The sequence below is a fragment of the Coregonus lavaretus genome (assembly GCF_964263955.1).
Source record: "Coregonus lavaretus genome assembly, chromosome: 34".
In the NCBI taxonomy this organism is placed as follows: domain Eukaryota; kingdom Metazoa; phylum Chordata; class Actinopteri; order Salmoniformes; family Salmonidae; genus Coregonus; species Coregonus lavaretus.
Genome location: NC_140021.1, coordinates 33,030,951 through 33,048,366, shown reverse-complemented (window position 1 = coordinate 33,048,366; position 17,416 = coordinate 33,030,951). Strand labels below are relative to the sequence as shown.

The 17,416-nt window shown below is 45.3% G+C and overlaps 1 protein-coding gene across 8 annotated transcripts in view; it reads right to left on the bottom strand.

The window, feature by feature from the left end:
* LOC311109417 (protein scribble homolog) overlaps positions 1–17,416 on the bottom strand; it is a 119,557-nt gene that overhangs the window by 3,200 nt on the left and 98,941 nt on the right. For 3 of the 8 annotated variants that reach the window (XM_084152287.1, XM_084152288.1, XM_084152293.1), the window contains 10 exons: positions 17,221–17,277; positions 16,792–16,965; positions 16,114–16,276; positions 15,190–15,385; positions 14,930–15,022; positions 14,554–14,736; positions 6,935–7,074; positions 6,648–6,685; positions 6,100–6,174; positions 4,224–4,278 (listed from right to left, as the gene is read on the bottom strand). In XM_084152287.1, the coding sequence (XP_084008413.1) occupies positions 4,224–4,278; positions 6,100–6,174; positions 6,648–6,685; positions 6,935–7,074; positions 14,554–14,736; positions 14,930–15,022; positions 15,190–15,385; positions 16,114–16,276; positions 16,792–16,965; positions 17,221–17,277 (1,174 nt within the window). Of the gene's footprint in view, positions 1–3,869; positions 3,900–4,223; positions 4,279–6,099; positions 6,175–6,647; positions 6,686–6,934; positions 7,075–14,553; positions 14,737–14,929; positions 15,023–15,189; positions 15,386–16,113; positions 16,277–16,791; positions 16,966–17,220; positions 17,278–17,416 lie in introns of all 8 variants that reach the window. The other 5 variants (XM_084152289.1, XM_084152294.1, XM_084152290.1 and 2 more) reach the window with 4 other exon arrangements.

The following is a 17,416-nucleotide window of genomic DNA, read 5'->3' as shown; positions in this document are numbered from 1 at the left end:
TGAAAAGATCAGAGTCAGTAAAAAGACCAGAACCTGCCTCCCATCACTAGTGGGCAGTAATAGCAAGCTCTGCTTTGAGAGAGATTAGAGCAGGGTTCTTCAATTCCGGTCCTGGAGGGCCGAAACACTTCTGTTTTTTATTTCTACCTGGTAGTTAATTGCACTCACCTGGTGTCCCAGGTCTGAATTAGCCCCTGATTTAGAAGGAGAGGATGAAAAACAGAGGTGTCTCGGCCCTCCAGGACCGGAATTGAAGAACCCTGGATTAGAGAGTGAAAGCATGGCTAGTCTGCCCGGCAACACCAGCAAGACAGTTCCTTATAGGAAGGTGGCTGAGAGGGGAAAGGAGAGGCTTGGTCCTGAACAGACCCCAGTAACCTGCAAGGGAAGCCCAACTCCACACCCAGCAGCTGCAAAGCAAACCATCTAGTCCCATTTGAAAGTAGAAATTGAATAATAAATAATGGCGCCGGAGGGGATGGCTGCCGTTTTACGGGCTCCTAACCAACTGTGCTATTTTGTGTGTTTTTTCGCATTGTTTGTAACTTATTTTGTACATAATGTTGCTGCTACTGTCTCTTATGACCGAAAAGAACAGCTACGTCTGGTAAGACGAGTGGTGGGGGTGTGTGCCTATTTGTCAATAACAGCTGGTGCGTGATGTCTAATATTAAGGAGGTCTCGAGGTTTTGCTTGGTAGAGTACCTCATGATAGAGTACCTCATGTAGAGTACCTCATGATAAGCTGTAGATCCACTATCTACCAAGACAGTTTTCATCTATATTTTTCGTAGAAGTCTATTTACCTCCACACACCGATGCTGGCACTAAGACCGCACTCAACGATCTGTATAAGGCCATAAGCAGTGGCCGGGGACTTTAATGCAGGCAAACTTAAATCCGTTTTACCTCATTTCTACCAGCATGTTAAATGTGCAACCAGAGGAGAAAAAAAAAAAAAAACTCTAGACCACCTTTACTCCACACACAGAGACGCATACAAAGCTCTCCCTCGCCCTCCATTTGGCAAATCTGACCATAATTCTATCCTCCTGAGTCCTGCTTACAAGCAAAAACTAAAGCAGGAAGTACCAGTGACTCACTCAATACGGAAGTGGTCAGATTTACATTTACATTTACGTCATTTAGCAGACGCTCTTATCCACAGCGACTTACAAATAGGTGCATTCACCTTATAGCCAGTGGGATAACCACTTTACAATGTTTGTTTTTTTTGGGGGGGGGGGTGGGTTGGAGTAAAGGGGGGGGGGGTAGAAGGATTACTTTATCCTATCCCAGGTAGATGCTACGCTACAGGACTGTTTTGCTAGTGCAGACTGGAATATGTTCCGGGATTCATCCAACGGCATTGAGGAGTATACCACCTCAGTCACTGGCTTCATCAATAAGGTCATCAATGATGTCGTCCCCACAGTGACCGTACGTACATATCCCAACCAGAAGCCATGAATTACAGGCAACATCCGCACCGAGCTAAAGGCTAGAGCTGCCGCTTTCAAGGAGCGGGACACAAACCCGGACACTTATAAGAAATCCCGCTATGCCCTCAGACGAACCATCAAACAGGCAAAGTGTCAATACAGGACTAAGATTGAATCCTACTACACCGGCTCTGACGCTCGTCAGATGTTGCAGGGCTTGCAAACTATTATGGACTACAAAGGGAAATCCAGGTGCGAGCTGGCCAGTGATGCGAGCCTACCAGACGAGCTAAATGCCTTTTATGCTCGCTTCGAGGCAAGCAACACTGAAACATGCATTAGAGCACCAGCTGTTCCAGACGACTGTGTAATCACGCTCTCCGATGTGAGCAAGACCTTAAAACAGGTCAACATTCACAAGGCTGCGGGGATTACCAGGTCGTGTACTCAGAGCATGCGCGGACCAACTGGCAAGTGTCTTCACTGACATTTTCAACCTCTCCCTGACCGAGTCTGTAATACCTACATGTTTCATGCAGACCACCATAGTCCCTGTGCCCAAGAAAGCGAAGGTAACCTGCCTAAATGACTACCGCCCCGTAGCACTCACATCAGTAGCCATGAAGTGATTTGAAAGGCTGGTCATGGCTCACATCAACACCATCATCCCGGAAACCCTAGACCCACTCCAATTCGCATACCGCCCCAACAGATCCACAGATGACGCAATCTCAATCGCACTCCACACTGCCCTTTCCCACCTGGACAAAAGGAACACCTATGTGAGAATGCTGTTAATTGACTACAGCTCAGCCAGCGTTCAACACCATATTCCCCACAAAGCTCATCACTAAGCTAAGGACCCTGGGACTAAACATCTCCCTCTGCAACTGGATCCTGGACTTCCTGAAGGGTCGCCCCCAGGTGGTAAGGGTAGGCAACAACACATCTGCCACGCTGATCCTCAACACTAGGGCCCCTCAGTGGTGCGTACTTAGTCCCCTCCTATACTCCCACGACTGTGTGGCCAGGCACGACTCCAACACAATCATTAAGTTTGCTGATGACACAACAGTGGTAGGCCTGATCACCGACAATGATTAGACAGCCTATAGGAAGGAGGTCAGAGACCTGGCAGTGTGGTGCCAGGACAACCACCTCTCCCTCAATGTGAGCAAGACAACGGAGCTGATCATGGACTACAGGAAAAGGAGGGCCGAACATGCCCCCATTCACATCGAGCGGGAGCGGGTCGAGAGTTTCAAGTTCCTTGGTGTCCATATCACCAACAAACTATCATGGTCCAAACACACCAAGACAGTCGTGAGGAGGGCACGACAAGATCTTTTCCCCCTCAGGAGACTGAAAAGATTTGGCATGGGTCCCCAGATCCTCAAAAAGTTATACAGCTGCACCAGAGAGCATCCTGACTGGTTGCATCACCGCCTGGTATGGCAACTGCTCGGCATCCGACCGTAAGCCGCTACAGAGGGTAGTGCATACGGCCCAGCTTCCTGCGTGGGGCCAAGCTTCCTGCCATCCAGGACCTATATACTAGGCGGTGTCAGAGGAAGGCCCCAAAAATTGTCAAAGACTCCTGTCACCCAAGCCATAGACTGTTCTCTCTGCTACCGCAGGGCAAGCGGTACTGGAGCGCCAAGTCTAGGTCCAAAAGGCTCCTTAACAGCTTCTACCCCCAAGCCATAAGACTGCTGAACAATTAATCAAATGGCCACCTGGACTATTGACATTGACTCCTCCCACACCTGTTGTATTCGGCGCATATGACAAAATTATTGAATGGAGGAACATTTATTAGAAATACTTGGATGCTTACCCTGAAAGTAGCTAGCGTGGCTAAAGTCTGCTTAAATTCGTAGTGGCTCTTTAAAGAAAACTGAACCATGGATTACAGTTTCTCCTGGCCCATAGACTACTTTCAGGGTGAGGAACCATCTAACATTAAGTTGCAAAATACTGAACATCCCCTTTAAGTCTTTGGTTTAGCCAATTTGAGTTCATGCAGGATCTGGATCTGCAGTAGAGTGTCAGTTTGTTTAACACACCAAATATTATGTACAGTACTGTAGCATGTTTGACGGATCTAGCTAAAGTAGCTGGTTGACACGTGAGGAATGGTTAGCAGGCAAAGCCATCAATGGTAAAGCAAACCCCCTCCCAACGTTGGAAAACATCCCATGCCCTGATATGGTTTTAGCCTCCATAACGGTAGAAACTGTTACAAAGGCTACAGACATATCAGGGCAAACCATGCCCTACTACTCTATAAAGCTGAGAGAGAGAAAGAGAGAGCACTACGAACATATGGTCCTACTATGCTATGGTTTTTCACACTTGACTAACGGGGGTACACAGTTCAGAGAAACACACACACACACACAGAAACCGGCAGTATGTAAATCCTACCAATAGGAGTCGCTTATCCCAGGAAGTCACCTGAATCAAAGGGATAAAAGTGATCAGGGTAACATATTGTACATTATGGGCTAGGGTTGCAAAATTCTGTTAACTTTCTGAAAATTCCCAGGTTTTCCAGATCACAGTTGGAATATTTCAGAAATCAGGAGGGAATAAGTAGGAAATCTAGGAATCCTCCAACCAGGATTTCTAGAAAACCTGGAAATGTTGGTAAAGTTACTGGAATTTTGCAACCATAGGGCCAATCCTACTTAAAGCACACTATTTTACCAACAGAGATGCTGGACCCCACTTGATGTGGTTGTCAAGAGGTTCTGTTGACTCTGACCCACTGACACTCACCTGGGTTACTGGAGCCATCGTCAATGAACTGAATGTCATCCACCACGTCAGGGGACTGCAAGAGAAGGACACAGAGAGAGTGTGTGAGTGGAAGAAGGCTAGGGGATGTGGCCACCTATAATTCCAGAACCCCTTCACCAAGTTGGGCTAGGGGACTAGCAGTGGGTGGGTGTGGCTCTTCACCCAGGCAGTCACTGTGGCAGCAAGGGTGGAGAAGGTAGGTTCCACTTGCCCACAGCAGTCTGGTCAGACTGATGTTAGGATTGGGGAAGTTAAAGGTAGGGTTGTGTTAGTCCATCAGTTCCGGGGGTTGTTCCATCACCCAGGCACATCACAGAGAGCAGCTGTTCACAGGCAAGGAAGCATTACAAGACACTTAGCCAAACCACAGTCACCAATGCAGCAGAGAAAATCACAGCACAGCCCACTACACAGGTCTCTCCCACTGGACTAAGCACAAATACAGTAGCCCATATTGGTGTGAATTCAACACTCAAACACATACCCTGCTTCCCGGTTCTCCAAAACACTTCTCCCTAAGTGTGCACTTGCACACTCCCTGATTGAACCATTGTTAACCCATCACAGGGAGTATGCATGACAAGTGCACACTTTGTGAGACATGTGGAGAATAAGGTTGCACACGTATTGTACACTGAGGTCTATACCCACTGTTAAAGCCCACCAAATAGCAGCTCAGTAACCGTATGCCAGAAGTTATGCACATTCCAGTGTCCCCGAGTTCGTGAGAAGCACATTAGTATCAGAGAAGCCTATTGGCCTCTACAGTAGTTCTACTGTATTTAGGTCACGAGGCCTCAAGACTAGGCAAGCTTGTTATAGAACAGCATGTTAAATTTAGAAGGCCAAATTAATATTGGGAGCAGTGGAGGAATATTTGGTGGCCTTTCAGTGTGGAAGACTGATTGATAAAACACTTAATCTACAGAGACTGGAAAAAAGACTGATAGCAGCACAGACTACAAAATACTGGACCAGAAACCACCACAACCACTGAGAAATAAGTCTCCCTGACCCCCAAGGAACCCCTGTAGAATCATCCTTATGCAGGCTGAGATCCAAGCTTAGGGAGACCTCATTACGTTTAGCCCAGGAAGTTCCCATCACCAATATGTTGGTTAAGTGATAGACTGGAAAATGTTATGCACTAGGAGTCAAGAGCATGACAGGACAGGAGATCCCAAAAGGTGATGCGTTGTTGTCAGGTCTGCCTGATACTGGGAGAGGTGATCAGGAACCAGGACAGACACGGCTCTGAGCCCCGGCCATGGAGAGAAAGGGAGAGCTGGTGAGAGTGAGAGTGGCTGAGAAGGAGGGAGAGATGCAGGATCTGGGCAGTTTCCCCCGGAAGCTGATTGGGGGCTGGTTAGTGGGGCTGAAATCAGTGGTTGGTGGTTGGTGAGTGTTGATGTTGCCTGGTGGAGGCTGGTTGTTTGGAAATAAATGAAGGTGATTGGTTGGTAATGTTTTGGAAGGCGAGTGGGAGAACAGGGATGGTGAGAAAGCTTTGAGTGGAGGTAAGAGGTCATCCTGATAGAAAACTGACCCAGGACCTGATTTGATTACGTGGTCAGTATCTTACTGGTGTATTAGTGTATTAGCATTATGTTTCCAAGATCCATTCATCAACTAAATCGGAGGCAGCAACTAGCAAACCACATCCCCAGAATGGAGCAGCGGAGCAGGGAATAATCAATCAGGGGGAGAGCCAAAATGGCGGCAGCTGTAGAAGCAGTGGCACCACCAGCGCTGCTGTAAGGTCTGATTACTGGAGGACCAGAGGGGGATTGGGGCGGTGGCAGAAGGGAAAGTCAGGAGAGGGATGGGGCCTGGGAGCTCAGCATGCAGTCAATACCTGAATGTCGTATACGGGTTTGGAAGAAGGAATGGCAGCAAACTGTCGGTAGTCAAACTTCTTTTCCGACAGGGACTAGAAGGATAGCAAAAAGGAATGAGCAGAGGAAGAGGTGAGGAAAGAGGGAGAGGGACAGGGATGGGTAAAGGGAAAGAGGGAGGGAGAATGAGAGAGGAGGCAGTGGAGCTGGATGGATGACTCATACTACAGTCCAGTGTGGCTTGTGGAGGGAGAGGGATTTGATTGGCTGTAGTGATGATCAAGGCATTTGATAGGCTGAAGTGATTGTGTACAATGGTGGCGAAAAATGTAAATGTGCCTTAAAGCCCATCAAAACAACTTTTCATGATGGAACATCTCTCACCGGAATAGCGACTTAAAAGGAAGGCTTGTGTTAGATTGTGACATTGTTATTCTCAATTAAAATGAGCTCTGGTTGTCCAAGCAACAATCCGAGTCTCTTTTACCCTGGATTGAAATAGGTCAGTGGAGACATCTCTATGAACTCTCATTTAACAAACAAAAGCAGTAGAGATCTCGATCCTTACCAGTCTGCCTGGTGACGTCACTCCTTGTGGACTGAAATCTGTTAGACAGAAAAAGGTTATGAGTCTGAATCCACTCGATGATCGAGGTGTGGTATTGAGTGAGAGGCTGCATCCCAAACGGCACCCTATTCTCTCTATATATTTTTTTTACCAGGGCCCATAGGACACTGGTCAAAAGTAGTGCAATATATAGGGAATAGGGTGCCATTTGGGACTCAGACATTGAGTGAGAGTGAATGAATGTAGGGGCTAAGCTGTGTGAGTGCATGAGACGGCCACTGACGTACCTTCCAGAGGGGTGGGGGATGGCGTGGGGGCGGGCGAGGGCGACTCGGCCAGCTGGTCCATTGTGCCACGCTTCTTTCCCTCCCGGGACTTAGCGATGACCATCTGAGCCTTCAACGCATCCTGCTCCAGAGACTTCATCCTATTGGAGAGAGAGAACTCCGTCAGATAGAGAGATGGACCGGGGGGGGGGGGGGGAGAGAGAGAGAGAGAGAGAGAGAGAGAGAGAGAGAGAGAGAGAGAGAGAGAGAGAGAGGGGGGGGGGGGGGGGAAGAGGGGGGGGGGAAGAGAGAGAGAGAGAGAGAGAGAGAGAGAGTGAAGAGAGAGAGAGAGAGACGGGGAAGAGAGAGAGAGAGACGGGGAAGAGAGAGAGAGAGAGAGGGAAGAGAGAGAGAGAGAGAGAGAGAGAGAGAGAGAGAGAGAGAGAGAGAGAGAGAGAGAGAGAGAGAGAGAGAGAGAGAGAGAGAGAGAGAGAGAGAGAGAACTAGGGCACGTTGCTCTAATGGAGTGGGGAGGACAACCAGACAACAACAGCAGCTGTTGGGTGTTCCTTATCCTGGCCTGCGGTGGTTCACTCAACTCAGAAATGCTTGTTTTTAAGACTATAGTATAAAGTACAAGACCAGCGTGACAGAATCCAGGAGAAGGACTACCTAGCCAGGCCCTCAGCTCACAGACAGCTACAGCCACACTGGGGACTGTATGTTAGTACGATGAAAGATGCGTTAAAACCAAGAGAGAAGCGAGAGAAAGAAAGAGAGAGTGAAACAAAGTGAGAGAGAAAGGAAGAAAGCTAGCAGAGTGAATCAACAGCCCCCCCCCACCAAACCAAAGCACCCCAGGCAGCAATACCCCCACAATGGTGTGCGGGTCAGGACTGGTGAGCAGACCTGAGCTGGGAGGCAGCGGAGGAGGTGGCAGCGTTTTGGGACTGAGGGGGTGGCGCGGTGCCCTGAGACGCCCTCACTCGCGACTGGTAGAGCCTCTTAGCCAGGTCCTGCTCATACTGCCTAACATCCTCCTCTAGGCCATAGGGCCTGCACCCACAACGAAGGGGAAGGTGGGCAGGGAGAGGAGGAAGAGGAGGAAAGGAAAACACACAGAGGGACGGAGAGACAGGGCACACAGACAGAGGTAAAACATTGAAACGAATAGGAGAGAGAGAGTCCAATGAGACCAGTCTAGCAGTAAGAGATGAAAACAGTGAGAGGGAGGAGATCAGAAGTAGATACACAGTGCCTTCAGAAAGTATTCACACCCCTTGACTTTTTCCACATTTTGTGTTGCCCGAATTGAAAATTAATTAAATTGAGATTGTGTCACTGGCCTACATACAATACCCCATAATGTAAAAGTGGAATTATGTTTTTAGAAATGTTTACTATTTAATTAAAAATGAAAAGCTGAAATGTCTGGAGTCAATAAGTATTCAACCCCTTTGTTATGGCAAGTAAGTTCAGGAGTAAACATTTTGCTTAAAAAGTATTATAAATCACATACTGTAAATCACATAAATTGCATGGACTCAATCTGTGTGCAATAATACTGTTTAACATGATTTTTCTACAACGGGTTGGTCAAAACAAGCATTGTGATTGGTTGAGAAAAACGTTTAGCACCGGTAAGCCTTTGGTGCAAAAATGGGAATCTTGTTTTCTGCTCCATCTGAGAAATCCCTGCTCATCCTGTCCCATCAGCCCAGCCAGTCAATTCATTAACTTGATCTCCACTGTAAAAACGCCTCTAGACATTATCTCCCCTTGCTTCTAGCCTAACATTTGGTTTGCAACAACTTTGCTGTCTGTCTCTCGACATTTGCAACATAGTTTCAATATTACACAACGCAACATGTAAAGTGTGTTGGTCCCATGTTTCATCAGATGAAATAAAAAATCCCAGAAATGTTACATACGCACAAAAAGCTTATTTCTCTCAAATGATGTGCACAAATTTGTTTATATCCCTGTTAGTGAGCATTTCTCCTTCGCTGAGGAGTATTTCTGTCTGTAATAAAGCCCTTTTGTGGGGAAAAACTCATTCTGATCGGCTGGGGCTGGCTCCCTAGTGGGTGGGCCTGGCTGCACCCCTGCCCAGTCTTGTGAAATCCATAGATTAGGGCCTAATGAATTTATTCCAATTGACTGATTTCCTCATATGAACTGTAACTCAGTAAACTCTTTGAAATTGTTGCATGTTGCGTTTATATTTTTGTTCAGTATATATTACATCCCCACTGTCCTATTGAGAATTTACGTTCATTTCGGAAAGTATTCAGATCACTTCACTTTTTACACTTTGTTACGTTACAGCCTTATTCTAAAATGGATTACAATTGTTTTCCCCCCTCATCAATCTACACACAATACCCCATAATGACAAAGCAAAAACAGGTTTTTAGACATTTTTGCAAATTTATAAAACATGAAAAAATGAAATATTACATTTACATAAGTATTAAGACCCTTCACTTTAGTACTTTGTTGAAGCACCTTTGGCAGCGATTACAGCCTCGAGTCTTCTTGGGTATGATGCTACAAGCTTGGCATACCTGTATATGGGGAGTTTCTCCCATTCTTCTCTGCAGATCCTCTCAAGCTCTGTCTGGTTGGATGGGGAGCGTCGTTGCACAGCTATTTTCAGGTCTCTCCAGAGATGTTTGATCGGGTTCAAGTCCAGGCTCTGGCTGGGCCACTCAAGGACATTCAGAGACTTGTCCCGAAGCCACTCCTGTGTTGTCTTGGCTGTGTGCTTAGGGTCGTTGTCCTGTTGGAAGGGAAACCTTCGCCCCAGTCTGAGGTCCTGAGCGCTCTGGAGCAAGTTTTCATCAAGGATCTCTCTGTACTTTGCTCCCAGTCCCTGCTGTTGAAAAACATCCCCACAGCATGATGCTGCCACCACCATGCTTCACCATAGGGATGGTGCCAGGTTTCCTCCAGACGTGACGCTTGGCATTCAGGCCAAAGAGTTCAATCTTGGGTTCATCAAATCTAATCCAATTTTATTTGTCACATGTGCCGACAGGTGACCTTACCTTAAGAAAATATTTACTTAAACTAAAGTAAAAAAATACAATAAAAAGTAATACAATAAAATAACAATAACGAGGCTATATATAGGGGGTACCGGTACCGAGTCAATGTGCTGGGGTACAGGTTAGTCGAGGTAATTTGTACATGTGGAAAGGGGTAAAGTGACTACACATAGATAATAAACAGCAAAACAGGATGCACCGGAGCTACATTTTGAGTCTCATAGCAAAGGGTCTGAATACTTATGTAAATAAGGTATTTAATTTTTTTTATAAATGTGCAAAAATGTCTAAAAACCTGTTTTCGCTTTATCATTATGGGATATTGTTTGTAGATTGACGAGAAAAAATTATAATTTAAATCAATTTTAGAATAAGGCTGTAACGTAACAAAATGTGGAAAAAGTAAAGGGGTCAGAATACTTTCCGATTGCACTGTATACAAAGAAATGTCAATAGAAAAACAGGTAAAACGACATTAAATGCAGCTACTTTTCTGTTATTCTAGCTGCACGGTTTGACGTGACTGTGTTAGCCGTAGTAGGCTAGCTAGCAAGCAAGGGATAAGAGTTTTGCCAGCCAGCATGGCAACGGAACATTTAGAACGAACGACTGGGTCGCGTCCTTTGATATAGAATAAAAAGACTTCACGACTGGGTCACGTCTCTGGCAACCTAACCAATAGAATTAACTGACATTTTTTCTCAGCCAGTCGAAATCATGAATCCGCATAATTTTTATGGATATACAGTGGGGAAAAAAAGTATTTAGTCAGCCACCAATTGTTCAAGTTCTCCCACTTAAAAAGATGAGAGCGGCCTGTAATTTTCATCATAGGTACACGTCAACTATGACAGACAAATTGAGAAAACAAAATCCAGAAAATCACATTGTAGGATTTTTAATGAATTTATTTGCAAATTATGGTGGAAAATAAGTATTTGGTCACCTACAAACAAGCAAGATTTCTGGCTCTCACAGACCTGTAACTTCTTCTTTAAGAGGCTCCTCTGTCCTCCACTCGTTACCTGTATTAATGGCACCTGTTTGAACTTGTTATCAGTATAAAAGACACCTGTCCACAACCTCAAACAGTCACACTCCAAACTCCACTATGGCCAAGACCAAAGAGCTGTCAAAGGACACCAGAAACAAAATTGTAGACCTGCACTAGGCTGTGAAGACTGAATCTGCAATAGGTAAGCAGCTTGGTTTGAAGAAATCAACTGTGGGAGCAATTATTAGGAAAAGGAAGACATACAAGACCACTGATAATCTCCCTCGATCTGGGGCTCCACGCAAGATCTCACCCCGTGGGGTCAAAATGATCACAAGAACGGTGAGCAAAAATCCCAGACCTAGTGAATGACCTGCAGAGAGCTGGGACCAAAGTAACAAAGCCTACCATCAGTAACACACTACGCCGCCAGGGACTCAAATCCTGCAGTGCCAGACGTGTCCCCCTGCTTAAGCCAGTACATGTCCAGGCCCGTCTGAAGTTTGCTAGAGTGCATTTGGATGATCCAGAAGAGGATTGGGAGAAAGTCATATGTTCAGATGAAACCAAAACATACCTTTTTGGTAAAAACTCAACTCGTCGTGTTTGGAGGACAAAGAATGCTGAGTTGCATCCAAAGAACACCATACCTACTGTGAAGCATGGGGGTGGAAACATCATGCTTTGGGGCTGTTTTTCTGCAAAGGGACCAGGACGACTGATCCGTGTAAAGGAAAGAATGAATGGGGCCATGTATCGTGAGATTTTGAGTGAAAACCTCCTTCCATCAGCAAGGGCATTGAAGATGAAACGTGGCTGGGTCTTTCAGCATGACAATGATCCCAAACACACTGCCCGGGCAACAAAGGAGTGGCTTCGTAAGAAGCATTTCAAGGTCCTGGAGTGGCCTAGCCAATCTCCAGATCTCAACCCCATAGAAAATCTTTGGAGGGAGTTGAAAGTCCGTGTTGCCCAGCGACAGCCCCAAAACATCACTGCTCTAGAGGAGATCTGCATGGAGGAATGGGCCAACATACCAGCAACAGTGTGTGAAAACCTCGTGAAGACTTACAGAAAACGTTTGACCTGTGTCATTGCCAACAAAGGGTATATAACAAAGTATTGAGAAACTTTTGTTATTGACCAAATACTTATTTTCCACCATAATTGGCAAATAAATTCATTAAAAATCCTACAATGTGATTTTCTGGAAATTTTTTTCTCAATTTGTCTGTCATAGTTGACGTGTACCTATGATGAAAATTACAGGCCTCTCTCATCTTTTTATGTGGGAGAACTTGCACAATTGGTGGCTGACTAAATACTTTTTTCCCCCACTGTATATACAAAGAAATGTCAATAGGAAAACAGGTCAAATGACATGAAATGCAGCTAGTTTGCTGTCTTACTAGCTTCAGTTTGAAGTGATTGTGTTAGCTGTGTAGTTGGTTAGCTCCTCTTAACAGTGTCCTGACGAGAGAGCACATTTTCTATGCCAGGCGAAATCCAAAACAGCCTAAACAAACACACATGCAGCTACTTTGCTGTTATTCTGGCTGCACTGTTTGACCTGACTGTGTTAGCCGTAGTTGGCTAGCAAGCAATGTATAAGAGCGTTGCCAGTCAGCATGGCAACGGAACATTTAGAACGAACGACTGGGTCATGTCCATAGATATAGAACAAAAATACTTAACGACTGGGTCATGTCTCTGGCAACCTAACCGACAGAATGAACGGCCAGCTTGCATGGCTAGCAACCATAGATGTGTCAGGACTAGGCCTATATTTTGAGGGATGAAATAGTAGCCTATGAATACATTGATCAAAATAACGTATTTTATTTCATTGGTAACCCGTTGTAGAAAAGCAATTGTACACTTGAGGTTGTGCAAAACAACTTTTTTAGCACGGCTGTGCTGATCTACGGTACTTGGCTCAGCCTCGTACATATGATCGCAGCACAGCCGTGCTAAAAAAGTTGTTTAGCACGCCCTCTGGTGTACAATTGCTTTATTTAATGACTTCCTCATCTCTTTACCCCACACATACAATTATCTGTAATGTCCCTCAGTCGAGCAGTGAATTTCAAACACAGATTCAACCACAAAGACCAGGGAGGTTTTCCAATGCCTTGCAAAGGGCACCTAAAAAAGCAGGCATTGAATATCCTTTTGAGCATGGTGAAGTTATTAATTACACTTTGTATCAATACACTCAATCACTACAAAGATTCAGGCGTCCTTCCTAACTCAGATGCTAGAGAGGAAGGAAACCGCTCAGGGATTTCACCATGAGCCAATGGTGACTTTAAAACAATTACAGAGTTTAATGGCTGTGATAGGTGAAAACTGAGGATGGATCAACAAAGTTGTAGTTACTCCACAATACTAACCTCAATGAGTGAAAAGAGGGAAGCCTGTACAGAATAAAAAATTTCTAAAACAAGGCACTAAAGTAAAACTGCAAAACATGTGGCAAAGAAATGAACTTTATATCATGAATATGTTTGGGGCAAATCAAACACAATACATTAGAGTACCACTCTCCATATTTTCAAGCATGGTGGTGGCTGCATCATGTTATGGGTATGCTTCTCATCGGCAAGGACTAGAGAGTAAAGGTAAACGGTAAAAATAAACGTAATAGAGCTAAGCACAGGCAAAATCCTAGAGGAAAACCTGGTTCAGTCTGCTTTACAACAGACTGGGAAACAAATTCACCATTCAGCAGGACAATAACCTAAACACAAGGCCGAAAATACACTGGAGTTGCTTACCAAGAAGACATTGAATGTTCCTGAGTGGCCTAGTTACAGTTTTGACTTAAATCAGCTTGAAAATCTATGGCAAGACTTGAAAATGGCTGTCTAGCAATGATCAACAACCAACTTGACAGAGCTTCAAGTATAAAAATAAATAAAAGAAAATGCAATAATATTGTACAATCCAGGTGTGCAAAGCTCTTAGAGACTTACCCAGAAAGACTGACAGCCGTAATCGCTGCCAAAGGTGATTCTAGCATGTATTGACTCAGGGGTTTGAATACTTATTTAAAATATGTCTGCATTTCATTTTCAATAAATTTGCTACGTTTCTAAAAACATGTTTTCACTTTGTCATTATGGGGTATTGTCTGTAGATGGGTGAGAGCGTGGTAGAACATGGCACTTGCAACACCAGGGTTGTGGGTTTGATTCCCACGGGGGACCAGTACGAAAATGTATGCACTCTACTGTAAGTTGCTCTGGATAAGAGCCTCTGCTAAATGACTAAAATGTAAAAACCCAAGTTCCTTTAAGAGGAATCTCTGATAATCAGTCACTATAACGCATGGAAAAGATGAGAAGAAACAGGACAAAAAGCAAAAATAGTAGAAACACAGAAAGGTTGGGAAGGCAAAGAGGAATCTTGTCCCTGCTGTTCTCTACCTGGCTCTGTATTTAGAACATATTGATCTATGTCCCTTTAGTTTCTTCACACATATTCAAATGTCCTTTTGTGATGTGTGTGACGTGTGTGTGACGTGATTGTGTGTGTGTGTGTGTGTGTGTGACGTGATTGTGTGTGTGTGTGTGATTGTGTAAGTGTGTGTGTACCTTGCTGCCCTCCACATGGCTCTCTTCTCGGCTTCCAGAGCCCGTTTCTCGGAGGGGGAGAGGTCCTTGTCTCCGGCTGGGGTCAGCTCTGGACTCTGCATTCTCAGCCGCTCCTGTTGCCTCCGCTCTGCCTTGGCCGTCCGGATGGGAGCCCCCGACTCTCCAGGGTACACTGGGATCAGACTGGGTGGAGAGGGAGGAACACACAATGTCAAAACGCACTGCTAACACACCACATAACACCTCACACACACACTGCAGCAGACACTACACACTACACACACACACGTTTGGGAGACCACTGCAGAGACTATAAAACAGTGTCACACACACGGATTTGTGATTTAAAATCTAGGACGTGTTTGGTTGTTTTTACCCAGTCATGGAGTTGGGCCTCTGCTGCTCCAACCTGAAGCTCTCCTCTAGGGAATTCCTCTGGGAGTCTCCTTTACCATCCACTAACGAGGGCCTATGGGCACAAACATAAATGAGGGGACATTAAACAGCTGAATTTAAAATAAAAAACCTCCACAATATAATCTTCCATTACTCAAAACATAGGCATCTGATAATGTGCAATCAATGAATCTTAATTTCAAGCGTATTTCCTAATAAATTCAAGAGAAAAGGCTGTACCCTGAGCTGCCACAGTAGCTGGGGGGCGTGTTACAGTGCCTGGGGGGCGTGGCTACAGGCTCCACCTTGTACTCCACCCCGTCCAGCAACACCTTGCCCGTGGCCTTCAACACTCCCATCTGCGTCACCAGGTCATCCTCCTCCTCGTCATCGTCATCCATCAGGTACTCCCGTGCCCGCTGCTCGAATCTCCTCTCTGGGATTGTAGAAACATAGTTCCATTAGGATGCGATTCATCAGAGCTTATGCTGCGTTCATAACAAGTGGGAAACTCTGAAAATACTACTTGTATACTGGGAGCAACGAGTTCCTTGCATTCACATGCTTTGAACTCGTTGAGAACGCCAATTGACTAATGGCAAACACGCTGCTTAAACCTGCACTAAAATTACAGCTATCATACTCGTAAACAAATTAGTGTTCAAAAACCATATTAACTGATTATTAATTTTTAAAAATAATGTTTTGGTGTTGCATTTAAATAATGTTTTGTTGTTGCATTTAACTGCCGAAAATGCTGTTATCGAGGTCATTTCCTTAGTATGTGACGTCAGAGTTCAGCGTGTGGGAGAAGTCGGAGCTCAGAGATGAGAGACGATTTTCCCACTAGTAATTACCAGTTGGAAGGGCGTTCAAGTAGATATTTCCAAGTGGTATGCTGGTATTTAAGAATTTATGAGATGTTATGAAGGCAGCATTAGTCTCTCTGACCAAAATGAACCAGAGATTTGTACCATTCACAGAAGTTTCCCAAAAATTCCAAGATATTCCTTAATTCCTGGTTGGATGAGTACTGGAATCATGAAGGATTAAAGCATCAAATTCAGAAACCTCATTTTGGGAAAGTTATCAGAAATGTGCAACCCTAGAAGGGGGTAAAGGGTATTATTTGGGCTTGAAATAAAGGAGCTGGCTGGCACAAACCTTCCTCCTCCCTCATCTTCTTCAGGTCGTCTGCTCCCACCAGGGACACGCGGCCTTTGGGCTTGCTGTCGGGCGTCTGTTGCTTCACGTCGATCTCAAAGTACTTCTGTCTGTCCCTGAAGGAGCGCTGCTCCAGGCTGTCTCTGCCCCCAGGTGATGGAGTCTGTGGGGGAGGGGACCATAGGGATAGGGTGGTTAGGATGCTGGAAGAGCAACAGTTCGTACACCAACATTACCCACACCGCCCTCTGAAATGGCCATGGGGACAGAGGTTGGTTTCAACCTGCCCAATCAAACATTCAATGGACACAGACACATACGTAAGCCAGATCCCACAACAATGTCCATAAAAATAGCCAGTCCATAAAAACATGAAGATTCTTTTAATAAACTGAAATATTTTGATTTGACCATTTCATTTGAGAATCATCAGAAAGTTAAGAAGGTTTTACAGTAAATCCAGCACAGTATTAATTGATTGTTAAGCAGGTGGGAAAAATATAAATTAGGCAGTCGAATCACAACCCAGGATCCCACCTCTGACACCAAATGTAGCACCGCCGCCCCTTCTCTCTGTAAGTAACAGTGATATAGCACTGCCATCACCACCAAAGCAAAGGAGACCACAGCCCGATCTCAGCCCGATTGGGGACACCCACGGTGGGGTGGGGGGGGTACCTTTACGACCATGTCCATGGAGGCTCTGGAGAGGCGTGGCACTGCTGCCAGACTCATATAGTCCCGACGGTCAGAGGAGAGGGAGGGTCGGGGAGAGACTGGGGCTGCCTGACCTCTACCCACTCCTCCGTCCCCCTCTACCTCATCCTCAAACACCTCGTTGTTCAGCTCAGGCTGAAAGAACCACATGTACAGAAGTCGTCTCGTCACCGGAGTGTCAGCCCAAAGGGACATGACCAACCGCCAATTTGTCACTTTAAGACAGGTTTTATCTGCACTTTTTCAATGTCTTCTAATTAACATTAACACATACTGACCTGCGTTGCCATTCAAACTCATTCGATATCACACAGACTAACACAAAACACACTTATGACCCTTAATGCTGTCCCTATAACTTGTATTGTAACTGGTGGTACAAAGGCTCACCTCTGGAGAAGGAGAAGGCTGATTGGGGTGGACATTGTTCCTCTGGCCAAACTGATCCTGTTGATGGACACAGAAGATAAAGCGTGAGGGAAACAGGAGGTAGCCATTGGACAGAAAGGAAAACACACAGTGGAGAGGCACAAACATAGAAATAGAATCCTAGATAGAATCATAGATAGCATATATTCTATTTCTA